General features: G+C 46.8%; 1 protein-coding gene across 2 annotated transcripts in view; it reads right to left on the reverse strand.

Annotated features, from left to right (window-relative positions):
* The window catches only part of CIMIP4 (ciliary microtubule inner protein 4), a 960,512-nt gene that overhangs the window by 58,597 nt on the left and 876,169 nt on the right, over positions 1 to 25,746 (reverse strand). For both annotated transcript variants that reach the window (XM_069653007.1, XM_069653008.1), the window contains exons 8-9: positions 18,997 to 19,144; positions 18,326 to 18,445 (exon numbers count right to left, since the gene is read on the reverse strand). In XM_069653007.1, coding sequence (XP_069509108.1) covers positions 18,326 to 18,445; positions 18,997 to 19,144 — 268 coding nt within the window. The remainder of the gene's footprint in view (positions 1 to 18,325; positions 18,446 to 18,996; positions 19,145 to 25,746) is intronic.

A 25,746-nucleotide genomic window follows, 5' to 3' on the forward strand; every position in this document is an offset into this window, starting at 1 on the left:
GAGAGCAGCCTGATAGCCTGCCCAACATCCTACAGGTCAGTGCAACCGTAAGAGCGCCCGCGCCACAGTCACCCATAGGGGGGGTGAATAGCTCTATATGCGCAGGCTTGGGACTCCTTATTAGGGGGATGCATGGATTTGAAATGCAGCGCGAGGTTTGCGCCTAGAGTTTTTCGCTCAGCCCTTCCAAGCTTATCGCCCCGCGCACATAGTTATGTCCGACGAGGACAAAGCAGCACTAGACGACGAGGTGCTGCAGCTCCAGCAGAAGCGGGGCATATGCCCGTGCTCAAGCCCAGGCGGTTTTTTCAGCCCCATATTTCTGGTTTGCAGAAAACAAAAAGTAAGTCCAGTAATAAATCTCAAGGCTTTGAACGACTTCGTAATATACCGCCATTTCAAAATGGAGGGTATTCACATGCTCAGACATCCTGAGCGACTGGCTGATTCGCCTAGGCCTCAAGGATGCCTATCTGGCAGTACCCATCCATCAGGCACACGTGAGTTATCTCAGGTTTAATTGGCAGGTTTACTTGGCAGGGTAAGGACTGGGAATGTACGAGCTTGCCCTTCGGCCCCATTGGCATTTACCAAACTCCTACGGCCAGTCGTAGCTCATCTCAGAGGAAAAGATGTCAGACTAATTATATACCTGGACAACATCATCCTATTGGCTCAATCCCAGGCTCTGGTGCAACAACAAGCCTGCCTCGCCATAGATCTCTTGCACAACCTGGGGTTTCTCATCAATTGGGAGAAATCGGCGCTCATTCCTTTCAGGAACCTAGAATTTCTGGAATTCATTGTGGACACACAAACCTCACAACTCCGTCTACCTACCGCCAAGATACACACCATGCGTCGGGATATTCGCAGGCTTCTAAGGAGGAATGCCATCTCCCTCCGGGAATTGGTGAGGATCATAGGCCTGTTGTCCTCATCCATACAGGCAATATTTCCCGGCCCCCTCCATTACCGGGAATTACAGAGGCTGAAAGAGCAACATCTCAGATGCAACCTTTCTTACTCTCAACATCTGACTCTATCGACACAGGCAAGGAGAGAACTCATCTGGTGGCTCACGCATATGGAGGCCTGGAATGGCCGGGCAATCTTTGGGTCCACCCCGGACATAATAATAGAGTCAGACGCCAGCCGCTCTGTCTGGGGAGCGAGATGCGGTTCAGTGGCCACTGGATGAACTTGGTCCTGTTCTGCATTGCTCCAATATTCCTACTCGAGAAAGCCCTCGTATCCTTGCTACACCTTAAGAGGACTGCTCACTACGCTGCCCTCGGCAACCAGCTACTACTGGCTCTCTGCCTCCAGTCCAGAATTGGCCCCTGGGGGCACACATGCATTCAGTGCTCCTGGCCTACAGTCCCTTACCTTTCAAGGCTCTCCCACCGGCTACTGTCAACTAGATGCACCATGGCTGCTTTACTCCCAGCTTATTACAGAACATTGCTGCCACTATTTTGCAGATGCACCCTGGCTGCTTTTCTCCCAGCTTATTACACAACATTGCTGGATCACACTAAGGTCCATGCTGACCGAACACGGCTCGACTAGATTGACCCGTCACTCTACCTCACGATCCCCCCGGACCCAAGTTCAAGGGAGCCACAATCCTATGGCCCAGAAGAAGGCACCACATCTGGAAGCCGAACCGTCCTAGGACCAAGCCTTACCTTTGCTCGTCCTGTTTACACTCCTGGGAATTCTATGTTCCCGACGTAGACCGAGGACTGGTCACCAATAGATCACAGACAAACATATAGCATATGGGGCTTGTTTGGACTCTAGAAGGACAAGTGTTTTCTTCATCTCCCCCATTATATGCCCTTGCACTAGGAACCAGTGCCTGATAGATTGGCTTGTTGCAGTCTACTCTTGTGTTCCATTTTCTAAATTGTTGGAAATGTATTCACCTTTTTTTTCATTTTTTCACTTCTTTATATTCTTTTTATGATATTGTTAAACTTAATGCGAGTAATATTTTGTTGTAGTTTATGTCTTTGAAATGTATTGATGCAGAACATATTTGAGACACATGCTCTAATTAGGTCTGCCCATTTACAAATGTACTGAGATGTTTTACCTTGATTGTTGCATATCCGGTACTAGAAGCTTTATGTAATAAAACCAATGTACAACAAAAAAGCTTTGTTCAACAAGACTACGTATATATGTACACATTAATTTGCACGTAGTCTTAAGGCCTAAGGGATCAAGATTAGACTATAAGGATGGACCACCACTGATTTATAAAACACCACGGTCATCTTGTTCTAAATAGCAACATACAGAAGTGGCAGTATGTTCTAACTTTGTCTGGCGGCTACTCTCTTTGTGATATATTGTATACTTCAGCCTCAGGTTTCGCCTCTAGGGCTTTCCCTTCAGTTAATAAACCTCTCAGGAACTGGACATGCACATAAATTGCCTGGAACTCCTAGCAGGCTCCTTCGCTGTGCGATCTTTTGCCAGAGACAGAGTGAGTTGCTGTATTTTACTCAAGATGGACAACATTTCTGCAGTAAGATACATCAATCATCTGGGTGGCACCAAGTCAAGGCCGCTAGCGGAACTAGCCAAGGATTTTTGGCACTTCTGCCTGGAACATCACATTTCCGTCACAGCGGAATATCTTCCAGGCCTCAGAAACGTGGTCGCGGATTGGCACTCCCGCCACTCCACCGACTACATTGATTGGAGACTCAACAGAGAGGTCTTCTACCGGCTTCAACAAATATGGGGCCCTATGTGCAAGAATCTCTTTGCCTCCCGCCTCAACACCCAACTTCCAGAATTTTACAGCTGGAGACCGGATTCAGCAGCCGCAGCGACGGATGCATTCCTACAGCGGTGGACCGGGGGAACTCTTTGCGCTGTTCCACCTTCACCATGATAGCGAGGACCCTGGCGAAGGCCCGTCAGGAGCAGACAGAGCTTGTCCTCATAGCCCCAGTCTGGGCATCTCAGACCTGGTATCCAGTTCTTCTGGAACTTTCCTCTGATTTTTCAATCCTACCCCAGTCTCCAGATCTCCTAGCGGGTCCGACGGGCCAACGCCACCCCCTTCTCCTCAGTTCTGGCGGCCTGGAGGATTTCAGGTCAAGATGGAGAGTCCGAGGCATCTCTCTCTCAAGGCAGTCAGCCTTATCGAAGAGAGCTTGGCCCCCGCTACCTACAAGAGGTATTCTAACTCCTGGAACACCTGGACATGCTGGTGTTTGGACCGAGGGCTCCATCCGGTTTCAGCACCTATAGAGGACATTTTGAACTTTCTAGCTTCACTGGTAGAGCGAGGCATTGCCTATAGGACTGTTAACGCTTACCGCTCCGCAATTTCAGCTGGTCACGACCTTGTTGAGGGCTTACCAGCAGGTGAACATCACCTAGTGTGCAGGCTGCTTAAGGGCATCCGCTTATCAGTACCACCTCCGTCCGGCTACGACACGCTGTGGGACGTTAACAGAGTACTGAATCTTTTTCTTTCCTGGCCTCATAATGAGGAGTTATCTCGCACTGCCCTCTCCGGTAAGCTTACTACGCTACTATGTTTGGTATCCTGCAGAAGAGTCTCTGATGTCAGAGCGCTCAACCTGGCAGGCAGATTCTTTACGCTTGACCGCATAGTCTTTCACATAACCAGGCGAACCAAATGCAACTCTAGAGTTATCTCATACCCTGCCTTTACAGAACAGCTTAAGCTCTGAACTCATCAAGTGCTTGAAGGTCTACGAGGAGGTGACTGCGCCTCTCAGGCACTCTCCTACCGGACAACTTTGTATAGCACTTTGCAAGCCACATAACGCGGTTTCTGCGCCAATGCTGGCACGCTTGGTACACTGGACGCTCGCACAGGCAGGAATTGATACTCACCTTTTTGGCGCTCACTCAGTAAGAGGCGCCATGGCCTCCAAGGCATTTTAAGTTGGATTCCGTTTGGAGGACATCATGAGGATGGCCGACGGGGCAGGCGAGTCTATTTTTAAACAATTCTACCTGAAGCCGGTAGAGCAACCTTCATCCGTACTGGTAAGTAAGCTTTTAACCAGCATAATGTGAGCCTCCGGTCTTGACATAGAATAAAGATTTTCCAGAACAATTTCCTTAGAAAGTCTTAATTCTATTAAAGACTCAGAGGCAAGTATTATCCCGCCCGACTAGAGAAATACAGGGCATGTATCGCGCTTGCATGCAGTTGCGCTATGTCTTATGCAGGAGATTAATTTATTGTATCACTTGCCATGTATGGTTTGCCTAATGGGATTTTGTTCTCTTTCCCTCCCTCGTATACTGAATAGGGTTGATATATACAACACGTAACCCTTGATTCTTTCTTGTCCTTTCCTAGTGACTTCGGATAAGGCTACTTGAAGGGCCTTGGATCTCCGCGGACGTGCACTGCCGACAACTACAACTGTTATGTTCTTCTTCTTGCTTTGGTTCTAAGTTGGAAGCCTCGAAAGAGGAGTTTCACTACTGGGACCTATTTGGAGGGGTTTACCTACTGTTATTGGAGGACTGGTGTCACATCTTTAGTGACCTTCCATTAACTTGGACCTAGCTTGTTGGGAAATGGAGTTTTCTTATTTTCAGTGACTGTTCACTGTGGACTGGAAATTGTGTAATGTTACTTTTCAGTTTAAGGTTGTTATTGTTTTTCTGCACCCTGAGTGTGTATAGATGTCTGCATCTAGTTTTTTGGGTGCATTAAAAACTTGCTGCTGAGCTCTTTCTATGGTAAAAGAATAAAGGAAGAGAAGCATAATGCTTGCCTCTGTGTCTTTAATAGAATTAAGACTTTCTAAGGAAGTTGTTCTGGAAAATCTTTATTATCGGATGGATAAAAGATGTAGTTAAAAGGGTAGCAGGGGGTCCGTTTGTAGTGTTGGCGGACAGATGCACATATTGGGAGAAAAGCATTTCGGATATTCCCAAAGGCAAATGCTGTATGCAAACTTTGAATACTCAAAGTTATCACTCTGTAATCTGTCAAATCAAGTTACGGCTGGGGAGGGGGAGCACGTGGGAATTTGTTTCCTCTAGTGCCCAAAACCAACCTATGTGCTAATTTACTACTTCCTGCTAGAAGGATGTTTGATTGCTTGTGGTAAGATGTTCAGCACAGTTTTGGGTGGCTGTAAATTAGGGAAGCAAGGGTTCAATTCCAGAAATTTGTGAGATGGGGCAGAGAATCCATTCTCTCTAGAAGAGGTCTTCCTGTACAAGATGAAAGACTTTGCCCTATGCCGAGAGCAGGAGATCGGTGAAGCACTTGTCCCACTATCTTCAGGTCAACTGGGACATTTCACAAAGGCTGTTGCGTCTATTCTTGTGGGTGACTTTAGGGATAACTGATAAAAGGGTGTGACGGAGATATTCAGGTGTACCAGAGTCCTGCTAATTTATGGGCAGGTGTCAAAGCTGGACAGATTACAGACTGGGCTAAGTCCCTGCTTGCTCGGATAGAACATTGCAGTCAGGATGATGGGACCTGGAGGGCAGGGGGTGTGAAAGGCCCATCGAGTATAGTTCTGTGAAGACTTTTGCATCCTTATACATGCCCATGTTATAGCAGGAAAGTAGATTCAGTGACCTCAACCTGAATCTTTCTGGCTTGGCTACCAACTTGGCTACCAGAAAGCAGGAAGCTATTGACCCTACTTCTTTCTGGAACCAACAGGCTAAAGTTACATAAGAGGAGCATGAATGTCCTGCCAAATTGTCAGGGTACCCAGGAGGTTCGGCAGGGTGGTAACAGAGTGGGGTGGGGGTTTCTTAGTCACACATTCCAAGAACTCCCTTAATCAAATGGTCTTGCAAGAGAGAGGGTCTTTCTCAACTTAAGGTGGAGGGGAGAGCCTGGAATCTTATGTGCGGAAAGAGTTATGTCACAAAACTATCAGGGCCTAGTTGGGCCTTTCCGTTTACCTGCGATGCTCACCAGACATGGGACAGGTTCTGGATTTTGTGGTGGGAGTGCTGCAAACATTACAATATCAAACACTCACCTTTGGAGCTCAGGGATGTCCAAAGGGGAATAACTCAGTCTTGCTCCTTACTAGGATTATGCCCTGAAGTGGCGCAATCAGTGATATTACCAGTGTTTTGATAAGGAACTTTAGTACTAAGGGGGGGGCAAGCTGAGCCCTCGGGTAATGCCAGACTCTCGACCCACGCAGGGTCAGCCTGGGCCGCAACTCCCTGGCACGTGCAGAGTCAGACCTGAGCCACAGCTCTCCAACTTACGCAGGATCTTCTCAGAGCATGTCAAAGCTGGATGGTTGGCTTGCGGTACTACTATCTTCAAGGTTGGAATTGAATAGTTCCCCCGACCCCTCCTCCACCTCCTCACCTGGTGTCGAGGGTTGCTCCAACTTCCTTCTCTGGGGCCTTTGGGAAGTAGGCTTTTTCTTCTCGTGCAGATATGGTCTGCCTCGGAAAGAAGCCACCGTGACCCCGAGACTGGGGCTCACCGTGACCCCTCTCCGTGACAGCCAACAGGGGAAAAAGCCGTAGCAGAAAAAACCCCTGGCAGGTATGCTGGATGTTGTTGAAGAGCTGCCCCAGAAGTGTCCAAGGAGGTGATGAGACTGGCACGAAGGACCGGAATGAAGGCTCTATAGGGATCCAAATACAGCCCAACTGCGGAGGATACCAGGAAGAAAAAATATATGGAGGAAAAAATGTATATAAATGCCAAAGGGAAATGAAGAAAGAGAAAGCAGAAGGGGAAGACCAGAAGGGGATAAACAAATGAAGAATACCAAGCGAAAGAATGGAGGGGAACAAACTGGGAGGAATACGAGCGCAGCGCAACGGAGAAAATACAAACGTTGCAACGCGCCGAGCCGCACCGCCGCTGAAAGTAAATAGGAAGCGGCGGGCGGCCAACTTGAACACTAGACCGCTAACCGCACGTACAGAAAAACGTGGTGGAGCGGTCTAATGGCGGCCCAACCTCCATCCCTTCCACAACCGCCAACGGCCTACGGCCGTGACAGAGCAGCTGCTCTGGGGTGTGTGCGCACAGAAGCAACGAACCTGGAAATTGTGCGATGCTACCCCCTCTCGTCACCTTTGCTTGAAACATCGAAGACAATGCCTAGGAAGCTCCTGAGATAGAGTTGCCCGGCAGACTAGAATAAATTATTAAAAATTCTGAAAATAAATACTACTGTTGGATTTCCACATTGTATAGTGAGCAGGGAAAAAAAGAACTAAAAGAGAAAAGTCAAGCAGGAAGTCAACAACAGTTGTAGATAGTTTCAGAAACGTTATTTAGATTAAGGGATAAGAAGAAAAAAAAGAAAACAACACGTTAGAAAAAAGGCAACTTCAAGATACAAGCCAGAAAATACTAAAGAGAAACACAAAGAAAAGAGGAAGAGGGCTACTAGCAAAGTCTTTGCCGCAGTCTAAACAACAAGATGCTAAACCTGAAGGGACTCCAAAGGTTCTATCCCTCCAGGCACTTAGCGGATAATTGCAGGTAAATCATCCAACATCTGACTAGCGAACACAAGAAAGAAGTAGGAGAGAAAGCTTCTAACCGAGCGTCCTCTTGTGTCTTGCAAGATATCTTATGTGCAAGAAGATATCTTGTGTTTGGTATTTTGTCCAATTCACCTCTCCCCTCAGGACGTCACAACTATAGCATGAACCTAATTGCTGTAGGAAGGACATCAGAGGGCAGTCTGTGTGGCCTGGCATCCCCTACGTATTCAGCATCATGAGGCCCTGATGCACATCCATGGTCTAGGACTGCACTGAAAAGCCAGCTTTAGAAGTTTCGTCCAGGTCCTCTCTTTCATGAATCAATGCAACTGAGAGCCCTCCAAGTTATATATTCAACTTGTAATACTTATTTAATGTGTTTGTCAACCTGACATTACTAATTCCTTTTCATGCTGCAGATCCTGTGGAGGATTTTGTTTTTTACTTTCAATTTATGTTAGCAGGCCAGTTATCTATTTTATGTATTTAGTGTTTTGGACTATGCAGGATGGATACAAGATACTTCAGAGAGCTGTGGGAAGCCATGGGATTCGGTTTGTTTTATGATTCTTTCCTCAAATTGTACTTTTGTTCCTCTTGAACGGGGGCCCATTTGTGTTGGCGGCCCTCTCGTGGTAAAGGAAAAACCGAATCCATGCATGAGGCCTGTGAATATCTGCCGCTGATTACACATCAGTATATTACATCTTGCTAAATGGCTGTGGAGTTCGCCCAACTGAACCACAGGTTTGTATTCTGGCACATTTTCTCCAATTCCAAATCCCTCTTTGTCTTTTGGTGACATAGGTAGGGTGGGTGCATCTGAACGCACCACTACAAGACAGGCACCCATTCATTCAAGGACTCCCACACACATCTTTGCTATCTTCAACCCCACTGACTATGGCATCCGACATACTTACTGATCTTAGAAGAGCAGGGGTGGCCTCCCAGTGATCCAGAAGACCTCTTGGTCTTGCACAGCTTTGTAATCAACACTATTCTCCTCCTTTGAAATCCTTTCCAAGCTAATTCCCCAGTATGGCATGTAGGATAAACCCAGTATGGCATGTAGGATAAACACCTTCACCTGGCCCACTAGCAATAAACACACCTTCATTGATAAAATCACTGACCTCATCCACCGCCAACAACCAATCTAACATCTTTCTGGGACATCTCATTCTACCTAGCAGGTTGCAACCCGAAAAGAAAAATAAGCTCTCATCTATCTCCACCACTCTCTTAACAACAGACAACCCTAAACTGGTCTTGTGGTAAAAGAAACTCAGTGGACCTCATTATTACAGCAACTCCACCGAATACCTTTCCCCAATACCACTAGACTGGACCAATCATGAAACAGTCTCCTTCAACACCCTAATTACTCGACTTAGCAAACAAGCCCAATCTAAGCCCACCAGTTATTCATAAGACTTCTTCAAGAACTTCCTCGTTGATGCACTGAAACAGGATCTCCTCACACTGTTCACAACCACAACCCAACCTGAAGTCAATATAAACACACTCGTAACCTCAAGCATACCCTTAATGTGATTGCAGAAACACATGCCTGCTAACGATACACTCTTCTAAGCTGAATCCCTCACTTCTTTGGTATACAAAGGAATTGACATGTAGCAAACAATCTGCAATGAAAAAAAACATGGTGCAAAACCCAATAACAGGCCAGTGTTGCTGAGCTGTAAACCCTCTCTCTCCCAAGATTAAAACTCATCATCAGAAACAAGGCCACATAATATAATTCAATGATAAACATTGTATTGTATTGTAGTTGTAATTTATATAGCGCCTTTTGCCATTATTATAGTCTCAGTGCGCGGCTGGTGGGAACGCCCTCGGGGACCGAAGTCCAGAGTTTTGGAGGTGAAAGAGTAGGGTTAGAATGTGTATGTGCCTTTGTCGAAATAAGGCTGAGCAGGGCTGGCCAGGCTCTGGTAGAATAGCAATGGTGTCCTAAACATTAAGACTCCCGTCCAGTGCAGAGTAGGGAGTCCTAATGTTTAGGACACATTGCTATTGTTTTTTATTGCTACCTAGTGCCAGGGTTGTTTGAACTTCCTCTGCACTTAGGTTGTGGACCCCTACCATTTTTTTAACACTATACTTTCAAGAGTAGGTGTGCACTTTACAGACACTTTTTCTTTTTTCGGGCTCTGGTAGAAAGCAACCCATGAGGTCAGGCATGTGGATGGGTGCTGAGAGGAGTCAGGCGATGATAGGAGTGCTAGAGACTCCCTATGTGTCCAACATTCCTGAATTTCTCATAGGCCTTTGCTGCATACTGATGCATCAAAAAGGAGCACAACTCTGTGCAAAGCAGTGAAGAAAAGCATAAACCTCACACCAGAACCCTGAATCCCACATTTCACCATGAAATATAATGTCATTAAACATCTGTTCAACTCCGACAATCTTTCAAAATATCAACATCGCAAAACTCTCTACTCCTCCATGACACACTTGAGTGGTGCACTTTCAACAAGCCCTCTTTAAGCAGGACCTTGACAAAATACAAAGAAGTTGCCATTCCATTAAACATCATGTAATCCCACTCTGGGGTAGCTCTTACTATTTTACAAACATAGTTAATGCCGCCTTTAACATTGGTCATATAGTTTGCAATATCCCAGTCACTGGAGGAGACCCACACAATTCCATCCTCCGTCATTAACAGTTACCTGGAACCCTGGGGAGGAATATTCACCACCATAGGTGCAGAAACCCATTGAAAATCCACTATGGACAAATGGTTCCCCCTGAGTAGTCACATTAGTAGTCAGAAAAAAATGGCTTCTTCCAGCAGTGGACTCTGAAGATCATACAGTTTTTAGCATTGAAGCATTGATCAAAGCCTTCATGTCTTTCTGATGCCTTCATCGTATTTCTGATGCTTGTATCTGCTTAGATTCACATGCTGTGCATAGGCCGACATCTAGTGGAAGCTGCAGAGTATTACAGTTTGTTTTTCGAAACTCGAAAATGGGCGTCGACACAGGGCGTGCCAGTAATACTATCCCTATCCCTAGTGTGACGTTCGCTGTACCCAAGATCCCTCACGCGTCTAGGATCCTCAGATTGTATTTTTTCTGACATGCGGTAGCATGAGGAGTAGCGTGAGTACAGATAATCCAAGCAGATAGACAGAAAGGTAAGACTTCAAGCAATCATGCGCCTTCTCTCAGAGGGGAGGAAGGGTGGGTTGCATGTGAATCTAAGCAGATACAAGCATCAGAAATACGATTACGGTGAGTAATGTATCCCTTCTGAGGCTTGTGGAATCTGCTTAGATCACATGCTGTGCATAGATTAGCGAGCAGTACCCGAAGAAGGAAGTGGGATGTGAGAAGGGTCATGAGCAAATAAGTGTCTTAGAACCGCTTGTCCCACTTGTGTATCTGCCTTGGAATGGGTGTCAATGCAGTAATGCTGAGTAAAAGTGTGAATAGAGCTCCAAGTAGCTGTTTTGCAAATGGTGTCAAGGGGTACATTTGCAATGAAAGCCAGAGTGGCCCCAATGCCTCTAGTAGAGTGGGCTCTTGGCGTGAAAGGCAGAGTTCTTTCAGAGAGTGAGTAACACAGCTGGATACAGTTAATAATCCACTTCGAGATGGCACCTTTAGAGACGCGATCCCCCTCTCTGCCTGTAGCTACGGAGACAAACAGTTGATCTGTTTTTCTTAGCGGTCTGGTTTTATTTACATAGTAGAGGACCGCCCTACGCACATCTAGGGTGTCTAGTTTCACCTCAGCCGAGCTTTAAGGGTCCTGGAAGAAAGCCGGAAGCTCGATGGACTGGTTTACATGGAATTTTGATATAAATTTAAGTGAGAACCTAGGGTGTGTGCGTAAAACCAGTTTGTCTTTATGGACAGTAAAGAAGGGATCCTGCACTGACAGAGCCTGAATTTCACTGACCCTTCTTATAGAAGTAATAGCTACTAAGAAGGCCGTTTTATAAGTCAGGTGTTTGAGACTGCTTTTATGCATGGGTTCGAAAGGGGGGCCCATGAGCTTGGCTAGCACCACATTAAGGTCCCACCCTGGTGGTGGGTTTGAAATAGGAGGGTGAAGTCTCTTTACTCCTTCCATGAAGGCTTTAACTACTGGTACTTTCCACCACGAAACCTTGCTATGGGAAGTGGTGTAAGCCGACAGGGCTGCCAGGTGTACTTTCAGTGAGTTAAAAACCAATCCTGCATCTAGCAGATGGAGCATGTATGTAACAATAGTGGAAGGAGTGCAATCAACCGGGTTGATTTGTTTACTCGGCACCAGATAACGAACCTCTTCCACTTGTCAAAGTAACAGTGCCTTGTGTTTGGTTTCCTAGATTCCTTTAGGATGTTCATATACCTCTGTGGCAAATTGAGATGTCCAAACTCTATGACCTCAGGAGCCATGCTGCCAGGTTCATTGAGTTGGGTTGTTGGTGCACTGTTTGACCTTTGTGCTGGGACAGTAGGTTGTACCAGGCTGGAGGTTTGATGGGTTCGCACACCGCCATCCTGCGTAGGTGTGGGAACCACGGTGGTCTTGCCCACATGGGAGCAACTAGGACGAGCGTCATCGATTCCCTGTTCATCTTGTTCACCACTTTCCTGATGAGAGGAGTTGGTGGAAAAGCGTACGCAAACATCCCTGACCAGTTCATCCACAGGGCGTTCACCTGGGAGTCTGGTTGGGGGAACCTGGATGCAAATCCTGGGCATTGTCTGTTTTCGCTTGTGGCGAATAAGTCTATAGTGGGGAAACCCCACTGAGAGAAGATATCTTCTACGACCTCTCTGTGTAGAACCCATTTGTGTTCCTCTGGGAGGGAGTCTCTGCTCAGAGCATCCGCTAGGGAATCGAGCTCCCCTGGAACATGTTGTGATGACAGGAAGATGTTCCGTCTGAGTGCCCATATCCAGATTTTCTGGGCAAGCTTGGACAGATTTGGCGAGCGAGTCCCTCCTTGCTTGTTCAGGTAGAACATGGCTGTTGTGCTGTCCGTCCGGATTTGCACTGACAGGTTAAGTAGGTGGGGCTCGAACGCATGAAGCGCTCTGAATACTGCCAGAAGCTCTAGCAGGTTGATGTGGTTCTTGGCCACTGAGTGAGACCAGAGACCCTGAGCTATGTGGTGGAGATGGTGAGCTCCACACCCCGTCAGACATGCATCTGTAGTGACTACTGCCTGTACTTCGGGGTCGTAAAAGGGTTTCCCCTGTGCGAGATTCTCTCTTGTCCACCAGTGAAGGCTTTGTACCAGTGTTGGCGAAACGACCACTAGATCGTCCCACTGACCACTTGCCTGAGACCACTGTTTCGCCAACCATTTCTGCATGGGACGCATGCGCAGGCGCGCGTGGGGGAACAGGTAAATACATGACGCCATCATGCCCAGTAAACGCATTGTTTTGCGTACCGTTATTTGTTGACCGGACTGATAATGCGGAATTTGCAGTAGTATATTCCGAATTCTTTCTTCTGAAGGAAAGGTCAACCCCTCTTGAGTATCTAGGATTGCTCCTAGGAATTGTTTGGAGGTGCTTGGCACCAGGCTTGACTTTTTCTCGTTGATTGAGAAGCCTAACTCATGGAGGAGGTCGATAGTCCTTTGGTGTGCAGCCGCCACCGCCAGTACCTTGGTGAATACCCTTGGTGCCGAAGCTATCCCGAAGGGCAGTACCTTGAATTGGTAGTGTCGACTGTCCACCTTGAAGCGCAAATACTTTCTGTGCGCTGGGAACATGGAAATATGAAAATAAGCATCTTTCATATCCAAGGTTGCCATGTAATCCCCCTTTTTTAGGAGGGGGATTACTTCTTGTAACGTGGTCATACGAAACTTTTGGGGCTTGACATACTTGTTGGCAGGCCGTAAGTCCAATACTGGGCGCATTGTCAAATCTTTTTTTGGCACAAGGAAGTAAGTTGAATAAATACCCTTGTTTACCTGGTGTCCCGGGACGAGTTCTATCGCGTCCTTTTCTAGCAGAATGGCGATCTCCTCGAGGAGAATCTTCTGATGTTCTAAAGAGTGTACTCTTTGTCGTGGAGGATGGTTCCGGGGACGCTGCAGTAGCTCTATACAATATCCTGTGGATACTGTTGACAGCACCCATCTGTCTGATGTGATCCCTTCCCAAGCCTAGGTGAAGTTGGAAATGCGTGGGTTGCGTGAGAAGGGACCCTGAACTGAGCGTCACTGCTTTGGTGGAGGCGTGCCGCCTCCCTTGCTGGGGCTGCCTCTGCCTTTACCACGACCTCTCCTATTACCCCTGCCGTAACCCTGGGTAGACTGTTGGTTGTTGTTCCACTGTGTACCCTGCTCCTGGGAATAGTTAGATCCTCTCTGGGAATTTTGGCCGCGTGGGCGACGAAAATTACTATTCCCTCTTTGGTTAGGGGGTTTATTGGTTAACTGGCCAAGGGACTTGAGTGTTTCGTATTCGTCCTTGGCATTCTTCAGTGCGTCTTCGACTGCCTTACCAAACAACAGATCGGTTTCCACCGGTTTGTCCAACAATGATGCCTGGGTTTCTGCCTTAAAACCAGACTGCCGTAACCACGCATGTCTTTTGATAACAGTGCCTTCTGCTATCAATCTGCCTGTGTTGTCCGTGGCGTCGAAGGTTGCTTTCAAAATGCAACCAAACACGGCTCTATCCTCTGCGGAAATTCGAGCTAACTGGCCCTTTAAAGGTTCAGGAGCAGAGGGTATGAGTGCCGCGACTTCTTCCCACTGATGGCAGTTGTTGCTGGCCAACAGGGTGGTGGAGTTTGCAATCCTTGCTTGATAGGCGGACGTTGAGGCTACTTTCCTGCCGAAACCATATATTTGTTAGCTCTCCTTGTCGGGAGGAGCTTCGGACGATGACAAGGGTGTTCCAGCCCTTTTACGAGTGTTGGTGACAACTAGGGAGTCTGGCTTCAGATGTCCTCTTATATAGAGGGGGTCAGAATGGGCCGCCCTGAAAAGTTTTTCAACCCTGGGATTGACTGCTCTGGTGAGGTTCGGGTTCACCAGGGACGGGTCTATTCTTCGCTGAATGGACTTAAGGATAGGGATGGTCTGGGCAACAGGCCTCCTTTCTCCCACTAACTCTTCTGCGAAGTCCCTCTCCTCCTGGACACCGTGGGTGTCAATATGGAAATGTTCTGCTGCGCGTGCGAGAACCTCGTTTAGGAGGGGTTGGTTATCGACCGGGGAGTCGGTAACCGGGGCTTCGTTCTCTACCGGGGAATCTACTCTGTATGTTTCTGGGTCTTCCTCTTCTTCTTCCTGGTCCTCATCATCCCCATAGTAGCCCGTCCCGGTTTGCTCTTCTACTATGCCAAAGTCTTGGTCCTCACCAAAGGAAGCCTCTCCTTGATACAGTGAGTATGGTCTAGAGTAAGGTTGTACCTCGAAGGGGTCTGACCTTATCGGTGTATCAAACCGGGGCTTTTTACTCAGGGGGATAGGATCAGTAGAGCCTGAGGGTGTCGCCCCTTGTGGATCATACGAGAGGAAATGCTCTGGATTTTTATCATAAAAATCAGCCAAAGACGACATCCTTGACATGACCCTATCTATGTCTTCACTCGACCATTTTCTGGAACTGGGAAGGACTCTCTCAGCAAGTTTATGGGATTTATCTTGAGTAGATTTGCTGGTCTTAGACATATCAGCAGACGTGGTCTTGTCTGTCTGTTTAGGGGGAGTGGTGTGTTTCACAGGTGTGGAAGAGTGCAAAGGCTGCTTCTTCTGCTGTTTTCCCCCCTCCCCGTGAGTGGAAAAATGTTTTCCCTGTACTTTAGTGGCTCCGGATGTTTTCGACGCCTGGCATCGAGGATCGGGGGAAGGGTCCCTGACCTTCGAGCGTGGGGCCTCGCTGATTTTGACTGCGGGCTCCGACTCCTGGACCGCGGCCTGGGGGTGGAAGTCGTCTTCGTCTTCCGACGATCGAACTTCTGTTAGCCTAGGGAGCGAGGCACTCTTGGCAAGAGTGGATGATTGCCTGGAGTCATGCGGCGATCTTGATTGAGAGCGCCCAGAGGACACCGAATCGGACCGTTCTGTTTGTGCCTCTTTCCGAGAACTCGACGTCGTCGAGTCTCGGTTGGACTTCGTGTGTTTAGTGTGTGTAGTGTGTGAAGCGCTTGTGTCGCCGGGGGTCTTCCCCATAGCCGCCCTGCCGGACGACCGTCCGAGGTAGGGGACCTGTGCTCGGCTGTCTTTCGACGCCGTAATGCCCTCGCCGTCCGAAAGTACTGCGTCGCTGCCGTCGCTGAAGGCGCCCTCCGCTGCCATGGCCGCCTGCCTGGCGTGATGGGCCGAACGCTTCGTTGAACGGTCCTTAAGTGTCTTAGGTTTAAACCTACACGCTCTGCAGTTCGCTTCGGGGTGGTCCCTCGGCAAGCAGAGATTGCACGTGGCGTGCCTGTCGACCCAAGGGTATTTGCGATTGCACTTGGGGCAGAATTGAAAAGGGGTACCCTCCATACGCACCTTGAGGCAGCAGGCTGTTAAGTGTAGGAAATGTATAAGGTGTACCTATATACCAAGAGTGTAGAGTATGTACAACCCCCCACTCTCCCTACTTGCAGGGCCGAGGCCAGAGGCCTTCCAAGGCCCGGGCCCAGGCCAGAGGCCTTCCGAGGCCCAAATCCGTTGTGCAGCAGCCGACGGTCGATTTCTTCTCCAGCCGGCGTCGAGTGTCGAAGTTTGACGTTGGGGTGGGGAAGGATGTCAATAGATTAATATTTTAAATATTTTATCAAAAGTATGGCTAAGGCCAGGGGGCTCCGCAAAATGCTTCCGACCAGTATGGCGGAAAAAAACAATCTCTGGATCCTAGACGCGTGAGGGATCTTGAGTACAGTGGACGTCACATTAGGGATAGTATTACTGGCACGTCCTGTGTCGACGCCCATTTTCGAGTTTTGAAAAACAAACTGTAATACTATATATATATAGCTCTAGCTAAGTTAAAATGTGCTTCAAATTGATAGAAGAGAGCAGATCTCTCCAGCCATTCTTGTCCTACAAAGTTTGCCAGTGACAGGATGAGAGGATTTTAAGACACTGTTGTATGGTACACAAAGTGCAAAATGGTGAGCAGTTTACTGCCTGGCATCTGCATGGCAGGTTTGCTGTAGAACGAGAAATTGGGCATTGTTCTGAGAATAATCTGTCCCGAAATTAATACTAGCGTGGTCTCAATTCAGGCAGCAATCTAACGGCACAAGCTCACTAGGTAAATTAGATCTATCAACGACCACCTAACCTTCAGGAAAAGACATAATAGCTTCCAGTTCCCTCCGGGGGGCTAACTTCTATGTTCATTTCTATTCTTCACGGTTCCAACTGCTAGTGATAAGAAACCTGTGTGTGGTGTTTAAATGATCTAGAAGGGTTTCGTATTACATAACACTGAAATTCGAAATAATGGCGGGCATTGACTGATTCAAGGAAAGTCGCACATGCAAGCGCCTACCTAATGCTCAACCCAGCTCAAACAGAGTTCATCCTCATTGCAAGGCAACAAAACATAACTATGGGTCCAACAATGGCACTCTCAGATGCAGCACTTCGACTTCTTACCTCCAATTCTCCAGTACAGCCACCAATCATGACCTCGCCTTCAAGACTCAAATAGCCATGAAAACCCAACTGTCGATGCTACATACAAAAAAACCTATCAAGCACACCAGGTGGGTGGTAATACGCTCCTGGCAGCCAGCCCAAAACAACAGACTGTCACCAATGAAGAGTGTCTTACATGCAGATGCATGACTAATCAAATGACAAAGAACATGTTATATCAAACCTTATGGTTAGCACTTAAACATCATTTAGTTTTAAGACCCTCAACATCCCACAAGTTCGTGCTCTACGAAATCCCAAAAAATAGATACATCATAAACTAGCAGCACAGCCAAGCCTTCGGGTGTGGATGCACCAATAAAACGAGAAATAATAATCAGCTCCTTGGTACTTAAAACAATTTAAAAGATACTTTTGTGAAATCGACCATGGTCCAGCTTCAGTCAATATCAATTGGCAAAAAATGTAAATGAAGGGAAAGGTGCCTGTATCCTCAATGCACTGACTTTGATTCCACTCCTATCATCAACCACAAGGCAGCAGCGTTTGTACCCGATGCAACATTGACATATTTGGGCAGCCATGGCTTTAATTGAACCATGTCACCTACCTATAAGACTTCAACCAACGCAATATTGTCAACGCTGGGTTTCTATGCTGTCTTTGTCTTGTCCCATCAATAGCTCATGTAATGCAATACTCTCTCTGGGCGCTGGGTGTCACCTTTTGCCACCGCCGCCCACCCACATGACCACAACTAAAACCAAACTGGGACAGGGCGCTTCGAGTCCTGTCTGCACTAGCTCAGTCTCCGTGCAGTATATCAGCCTGTGCTATACGGTCACTGGAGCTGAAAGTTACTGCACAAGTGTATTTTCCTTTCACAGCCTCAAACAATGCAATACTGTGACTGGCCACTGGGTGTCACTGCATATGTCCACTAGCTCCCTTCAAAGGTTCCGTCCAAGCCACAGTGTCCGGCACGGCGTGTCACTGCTGCACTGGTGTCAAGGTGATCACAGTCAATTCTACTTTCTACTAGTAAGTGTGTTTGTCAACCTGACAGTACTAATTCCTTTTCATGGTAAGTGGGTGTCACAGCTGTGAAGGGTGTACGCCTGTTCCCCTCTTCTCCTGAAGCCATATGGAGGCTGTGCTATATAGCCTCCCTTACATCCCACAGGACAGTAGAAGCAGATTAGATGGAGTCTCACATACCTAATGGGTCACTCTTCTTGCCGTGCCAGTGCTGGCTCTTGGACTTTTCCAATCGACCTATATCATTCACCTCCTTCGTGTATGTTTCTTGTGACAGGGACTTCATGGGAACAGGCATTCCTTGAGAGGGGGAAAAGGACAAGGCAGCGGTTAGAAAGCAAGACATTAAGAATAACACTCATTGTGCTCACAAACAAGCAGAGGAAAGGACGGTCAAGGAAGGATGCAGGTTTTAGCAGGAATAGGTGAAACTACCCAATGCAGGCTAGTGGAATGGTGAGGCCCTGAGATGGGCAATGATAATCATTAGTGGTCATGGGCATGAGGTGTGGCAACAGTGATCCAATGTGAATCCATTGATGTCTTTAGGAGGCATTCCAGATCCACAGGTTGTTCTGGGGTGGTCAGGTTAGAACTGGAAGGCCATGAGGCTTGAAGAGCCTGGGGCGACACCAGATGTGGGTAGCATTGGAGGGAAAAGGCCAGAGAACCTGTTACTTGAAAGAGTAGTACAAGGTGGGTATTGTCTCAAATGCACCAAACCTGGAAAGGGGTAGGCATGTTTGCAGGCAAGACAATTTAGCCACCCTCTGGCATGTCGCGGTGTCAGTATGGGAAGCGGCACAACCTCTCTAACCTAGGCAGGATGGGGAAGACACAGCGACTCTTACCTGGGAAGGTGTTGGCTCGCAGGGCTTGTCCAAGCTGTTTGTAGGATTTATGTGTCGCATCTTCCTCCATCACGTCGTCCTCTTCATCGAGTTCTGCATGACATTCCAATCCCGGGTCCAGTTCCTCTTTGCATTTGATCTGTGCGGGCTGTTACGAGGGGCAAGAGAGACAAAGCGTCAAACAAACACAAGATCTTCCCCGCCTTAGCCCAAAGTCGGGGCCTCTTCATCGCTACCCCTGCCTGAGTGGAAACTCACATTAAACAGGGACATAAACCATTCCTGCCCTCCAGCTTTTTGCTCCCAGAAATCTCTTCCAAACCCATGGTTGTCGATATACATTAAACATCTGGTCACATCTGACACACTGAGGAGTTGAACGGTAGGCTGATACCAGAGCAGACACCAGAGACAAGTGTTGTACAATGACTAAACAACACCATTTGTACTCAAATGGTGGTTTGCCCCGTACATAACGATGCTACTTTGCAACATGGCCACTGCACACAGCTTCATTTAAGTAGGGCCAGTGCTTCATGCTGACGTCATGTCACTTCTGCCAGGAGATAGGGGTGGTAGTGAGCCACCTGACCTACATGCAAGCTTGTGCATCGATTCATAGTAGTTGCATCAATCTAACATGGACATGAAGGTGCCACCACGGATGAACGCAGAGGGTGCACACTTTTCTGCTGCCACGCAATCCACCTAAAGCAGATCCAGTGGCCCTAGGTGGTGATATTTCACCAGAATTTGCTGGTTGAGAATACATACACTGCAGACAAACATCACTAAGAGGTAGCATTCTATTACCAAGCACGACCACCAACTTAGCCCAAAATAAATTATCAAAAGAAAATTGTATTAGCCTACTCTTATCTGTGAATCACTGATATCACCAGTTATCATACCATCAACACCTGTGTATCAAAGATGCAACCCTCAGATACACTTTCGGTACATCTGCATCAGTTATAACACTATAGAGGACCCAACTCCTCTTATACTTGTTAATTATTGATACCCAACACCCCCAGGTGACATCAGACTGTTTGCACTTGTGCATCACTGCAAGCTCCTTCCCCAGGGACCCTCTAATCTGTACCAATACATTATTGTTATTACTCACAATGTCATGCTGAAACACAGGGACTAGTGTGGCAGTGATGGGATCAGCATATCGACTTCAGATGCCGCGGACAGCACAATGCCCGGAGGCACTGAGTAAAGGATGGCCACGTGGGGCTCACATGCAGCTGGCTGTGGCTTGTTTTGGAATTTTTGCCCCCACAGGAGTAAGATGGGTTGATTACTATAGGAATAGAAATGTTTGTTTCTACATTTCAATACGGCTGCTGTCTTTTGTTCTCAAAACTATTCTAATATGGCTGATGGCATGGTTCTAGGTTGTCCTTACTTGTTCCAATATAGTGCAAGAATTGGCACACACCTTTTTCTTGTGATACAGGTTTAGTAGAATATATACATTAGGCGGAGACATGATAATGTGACATCTTCCACGCCTCATGGTTGTTGCTCATTACCTGTTTATTTCTGATTTGCAGGTGTACAGAACCCCAGATGAGTTACTTAACTTAACAAAGGAGTTTGATTTTTTTCGCAGTCATCCTGTCCGATTGGCCTTCTATTGCATTTTGTGTTATAACTAGGGAGGGAAGTAGGACTATAGGAAGGGGAGGTCCTTCTCTTCAGCAGACAAAAAGGAGAAAGGTCACTGTGGCTCCACGCCTTGACAGACTGACAGCAACATTAATTCTCTTAGAACGAAACAGTTACAGGAACTGTCAACTGTAATTCGCACTTTGGCTATGAGAGTCCACAATCTTGAACATCTAAATGTAATTTAAAGTAGATCATAGCAGCTCACCCTAAACTATTCTTAGAGGCCGATCTAGCAAGCTTCGAAATACCAAGTTTGGTTGGAAAGCAAACAGTGTTCATTTTTTTATGCCTGCTAAGAACAGTTTTCTGTTATTTGCTACCGGTAGTTCCACGGTCAGGTTTATGATCACTAACCTTACTAGCTCTGACTTATTTTAGGTTTTACTGTCATTTGTATGTAAAGACCCTGACTACCACAATTGTGCAGCCTTTCTCATGCTGTTCCGCAAGATTTTTGCTCATCCAGACAGGAAGTCATATCCTGAAGACACCTTGTGTGATTTGATCAGGGATTTATGGATATCTTTTCTTATGACATTAAATAGTTAGATGTTAAAACAAAGCAAGTAGAAAGGATTCTGACAAAGTCACGGGCTGGATGATCGGAGTGGGATGACCCTGGGTACCTGGAATGCCACCCCTCCATGATGTAGGCCATATGGGGGATGCCTCTGTTCCTCAACTCCACCCCTAGCCCTCTATGTAAAACCACTAATTAAAATGGAGACCATTTTTCCACCAATAATGCAGAAATTAACTCCAATACAACTAGCAAATTAGAGGCAAAAGCAGAAAGCTCACAGACCCACCTATGTGGGCATCCAAGAGCCATACAGCAGAAGTAATGCAGACAAAGATTTAAAACACAAGTTTATGGGCTCTGTAAGAGTGTCAAAGAAGATGGCTGACACAAAGGTGGCTTGGTTTTGGTTACAGGCTTTTATTTCTTTAAGTAAAAAAGATCCCCAACTTCTAAGAGGGGTTTCCCTGCCTCAAAGCTAATAGTAAAAGCGTCTGTCAGAACATCCGTCAAAGTAAATTCCACCGTCCTGTGTCACAACCTATTTCTGTCACTCACTTAACAACTAAAAAGGTGAACTAAGAGAAAGTGCCTTCTTTAAGGAGAATGGCTTCCTTCTCTGGGTTCTTGGATGGGGTTCAACAAAATGTTCTCTCAAAACAAATATACCGGGGGGAATTACTCTCTTCCCCTGGCTTGGGGGCTTCAGTCAGTCTTTACACAATGTTCCCTACAAGGGATTGTCTCCCTTCTCCTGATATGGCTCTGTACACTTTCCAATAAAACCTGGGTGAATGACTCCCTTTCCCAGGTATGGCTTGGTACTTCAAAACAGGGCCAGGGGCAATTACTCCATTGCCCTGGCTTCTTCACCTCAACTCTCCGTTCAAGACCAAGAGAATGTCTCCTTTCTCTTGATATGCTTTGACACAGTTCAACGCAAGGCCAGGTGGAATGACTACCATCCCCTGGTGTCTCCAGCTCAATTCTCAGTTCAGGAACAACATAATTTCTCCCTTCTCTTGGTATGCGTTAGCACAGTTCGACACAAGGCCAGGCGTTCCCCCTGATATTTCTGTCAAAACCTCTGATTTGGTACCAGGAGAATGACTCCCTTCTCCTGGTATTGCTTCATAAAGCTCTTTCTCACTGCTTCCAGCTTGATACACACTTTGCCACTGTGACTGTTTTTCAACAAAGTCCCAATTCTTTTTAAATCCCACACCCTTCTCTGGGCTGTAATGGTCTCCTCTTGATCACTGAGACAAGGAAGAGTCCGTTGAGAGTTTCGCTCATTCTTGATGGGGCCCCAGACACTTCTCTTGTAACTAGAGGACTTCTCTCCGCCACTATATTGGGGAAGACTTCCTCTATGTTTTGGTTTGCTTCTGATGGTGTACCAGACCCTTCATGTATGGCCAGTGGTCTCCTCTTTCCAACTGATATGGTGGACAGGGTCCCAGACCCTTCGCTGGTGGCCAGTGGGCATCTCTTCCCCCCTGATTTTGTGGACAGGATCCCAGACCCTTCCCTGGTGGTGAGTGGGCTTCTCTTCCCCACTGGTACGACTAGGAGAAGGTTGGATACACTCTCGACCCTTTGGGAGTCTGTCAGCGGTATGCCTTGTACGAAGCCAGGTAAGGATTGCCTGTATGCCTCCTGTCTGTGGCTGCTCGTCCCCTCTGGGTCTGTTGTACCACCCTTTACCTGCTTTCGGCTTTGGTACATCACCTGGGCTTCCAGGGGTGGACGTCCGACTTCTCAGCTGGCTCGGCTTTCCCTGTCTGGTTATGCAGCTCTGCAGGGTCTCCAGCTGCTTGGCTGCTCCACTCTTTTTGCCCTTGACATTGTGCACGGGTCAGCTGCTGTGGAACCCTGTGAGGACTTACGCGGCTGATCGCCAATGTCCCTGGTTCCTCTTCTCCTAGGGTCGGCAACCAGACTTTGGATTTCCCACACCGAACGTTCTCTGCGTCAGTTGCTTCTCTCAGCAGGCCCTGCAGCTGTGCTCCACACTGGCATTGACCAAAACTGTTGTCCATTGTTTGTCTTTATACATTGTAGCCCATTCTTGAGTGACAGGCTGTCAAAGTCCCTTGTTACTTTTGACAGGTTGATCTCTATGCATCCTTGGGGCCACGTCGTCTTAGTACCAGTATTAGGAACAGTCTTTGTGTTTTCTGTGTGCTTCCTCATCTTGGTGTTTGAGCCCATTTGTTTTTTTGCATCACAATAGTATATGATTCTGCTTTCAACAGGAATGTTGGGGATGGAATGAAGGGCTATAGAATGTGGGGATGTGGTATTATTCTCTGGGCTAACCCCAAGATGCTTGTCGTTGTCCCCAAGGAGGGTGTTCCTCCCCATTAAGTCCTACCGCACTAAACCATCCCTAAGGGGACTATTGGATAGCGGCCTCACCTCCCTAGCCTCATGAGAAGGAGCTTCCCCTTGGGGAGAAGTGAGGACACCTTGTGAATAATCACAGCACACTAAGGATGTTCTTGGATCGCGTTCAAATAATTTAACAGAATCTCACAGGTCTCTGTTAAAAAAATAATAATAGCAACAGAGATAGATACTGACCCAGGGAGGCCCCAACCCACACAGAGTATTGCACAAGAGGCAGACATAAGAAAACAAAGGGGGGAGGAAATAGAAGAGAGAGAAGACAGAAGGGGTAAAGAGAAAGGCAGGAGCAAAGGAGGCAAACAGAATAGACACAAGATGGGAGTGAGCTGTGAATAGTGGTAGGAAAAGCAGAGGAGGACAAAAGAGAGGAGGAGGAGGAAGAGCATGCCAGAGTGATGAGGTGGATAGGGGTGGTTGAACAGCCAGAAGCAGGAAAGGATGAATCAAAAAAGGAAAAAGAAAGAGGACAGGTTAAGCAGAGGACCAAGTAGATGAGAGTGAGGGTGTCCCCAGATGATCAATCCAGACAAGAGCCATGCAGTGGTGGAAAGGTTTCAAAACACATCTAAGTGGCCTGAGAGCAATCAGACAGACCTACTGATCACAGCCAGAAAAGAGAAGAATGTCCAATATACCTCGGGGTCCATGAAATACAAAATGTGCCAGTGCACACCTCTCTTTTGAGAGAAGGTAAATAATCTGAAACACATTAACTGATAAGTAGGGAATGTTTGGGTGCAGGGGAGGTTAAACAATCCTGACACCAGAGGTTGACAAGTCAAATAAAGTACAGATTGGTATCAAATAGGGTTTGGATACCCCTGTCCCCCGCACACCTTTGTACTGGTCATAAACAACCAGTCAAAACACTTCAAATAAAATATATGTATACTTGCAAATTCCAATATGTAGAGAATTAATAAAACAAGGTAAAGAGGCACAATTCCAAATGAGACTTGATAGTTAGTGAACGCTTCTTTTACATCATGAAGGCGGCCCAACATGTTTCAGGATAACAATCCCTTCATCAGGAATAAATTATAATATCTGCAAATAACATGAAGTCAGTATGTAGGCAAAGTCAGTATAAATAGAGTACAACTTAACTTGATAAGTTACATCATTATCAATATGCGGTTGAATTTAGTAAAGTAACTACTCAAATAGTGCTGATCTGATGCTCTATGCATGACTTCACTAATGATATTATTAGCAATATCTGACCCCTGTCTTGACAACCCAGGGAAAAAGGGGCAGTAGTGCCAGGCAATGTTACCTCTATTTATTTTGGCTGTGTGCAGCATTTCTTCAGCCATGTGTACAACTGAGAGATGCTGTGACCCAGGGGACTGTGATTCACTGTGCGAGAAAGCGTAGCGCGGCAAGCTCTACATCAATGGGGGCTTGGATGTTCTGTTCTCCTCCCAATACTTTAACAAGTATGACAGTTTGTCATTTTAAATCTAAAATGTTAGTAAGATATCTCAATCAGCATTTTATACTAGAAACAAAACAGTCATGAGAGCATGACAAGATGTTATATTATAAGAAGTTGCCAAACATGAGTTTCGTTGAAAATAGGATTGTGGACAACAAGAATGGTCAAAGTTTAGTTGGTCTCGCTAGTATATTTACATGTGGATTATTTAGCACGAAGTCATGATTGAGACCATTATCCATTTATCGTGCTGGAGGAACACATTTTTCCACTTCATTAATTAATTAATATTTTATAACACGCTGAATACCGTACACTAGTGTCTAAGCTTGGGACTGGGATTCAAAGCTGCGTTGCTCTGTGTTGCCTTGCTTCCAAGACAAACACGTTGTCCATGAACTATCTTATCGGCTCAAATGTAGATGTAGATGTCCTGAAAATGAACAACTAACTAAGTTCTTGTATAGCGCAACACTAACCCAAAGGTCTCAGGGCACTCACATGGACAAACAACGAAGAACATAAGCAGGCCAAGATGGAAGGGGATTAAGAAGTCACTAACAATAGTGACTAGGAGAATCATTTCAGGGTGTCAGAGTTTAGTCAGTTACCTATTGTTAAGCTTAAAAAAGAGATGTCTTAAGACGCTTCCTAAACTGCTGCAATGTCGCACATTGTTTAATATGTAGCGGGATCA

The sequence above is a fragment of the Ambystoma mexicanum genome, chromosome 3q (assembly GCF_040938575.1).
Source record: "Ambystoma mexicanum isolate Mex_15411 chromosome 3q, UKY_AmexF1_1, whole genome shotgun sequence".
In the NCBI taxonomy this organism is placed as follows: domain Eukaryota; kingdom Metazoa; phylum Chordata; class Amphibia; order Caudata; family Ambystomatidae; genus Ambystoma; species Ambystoma mexicanum.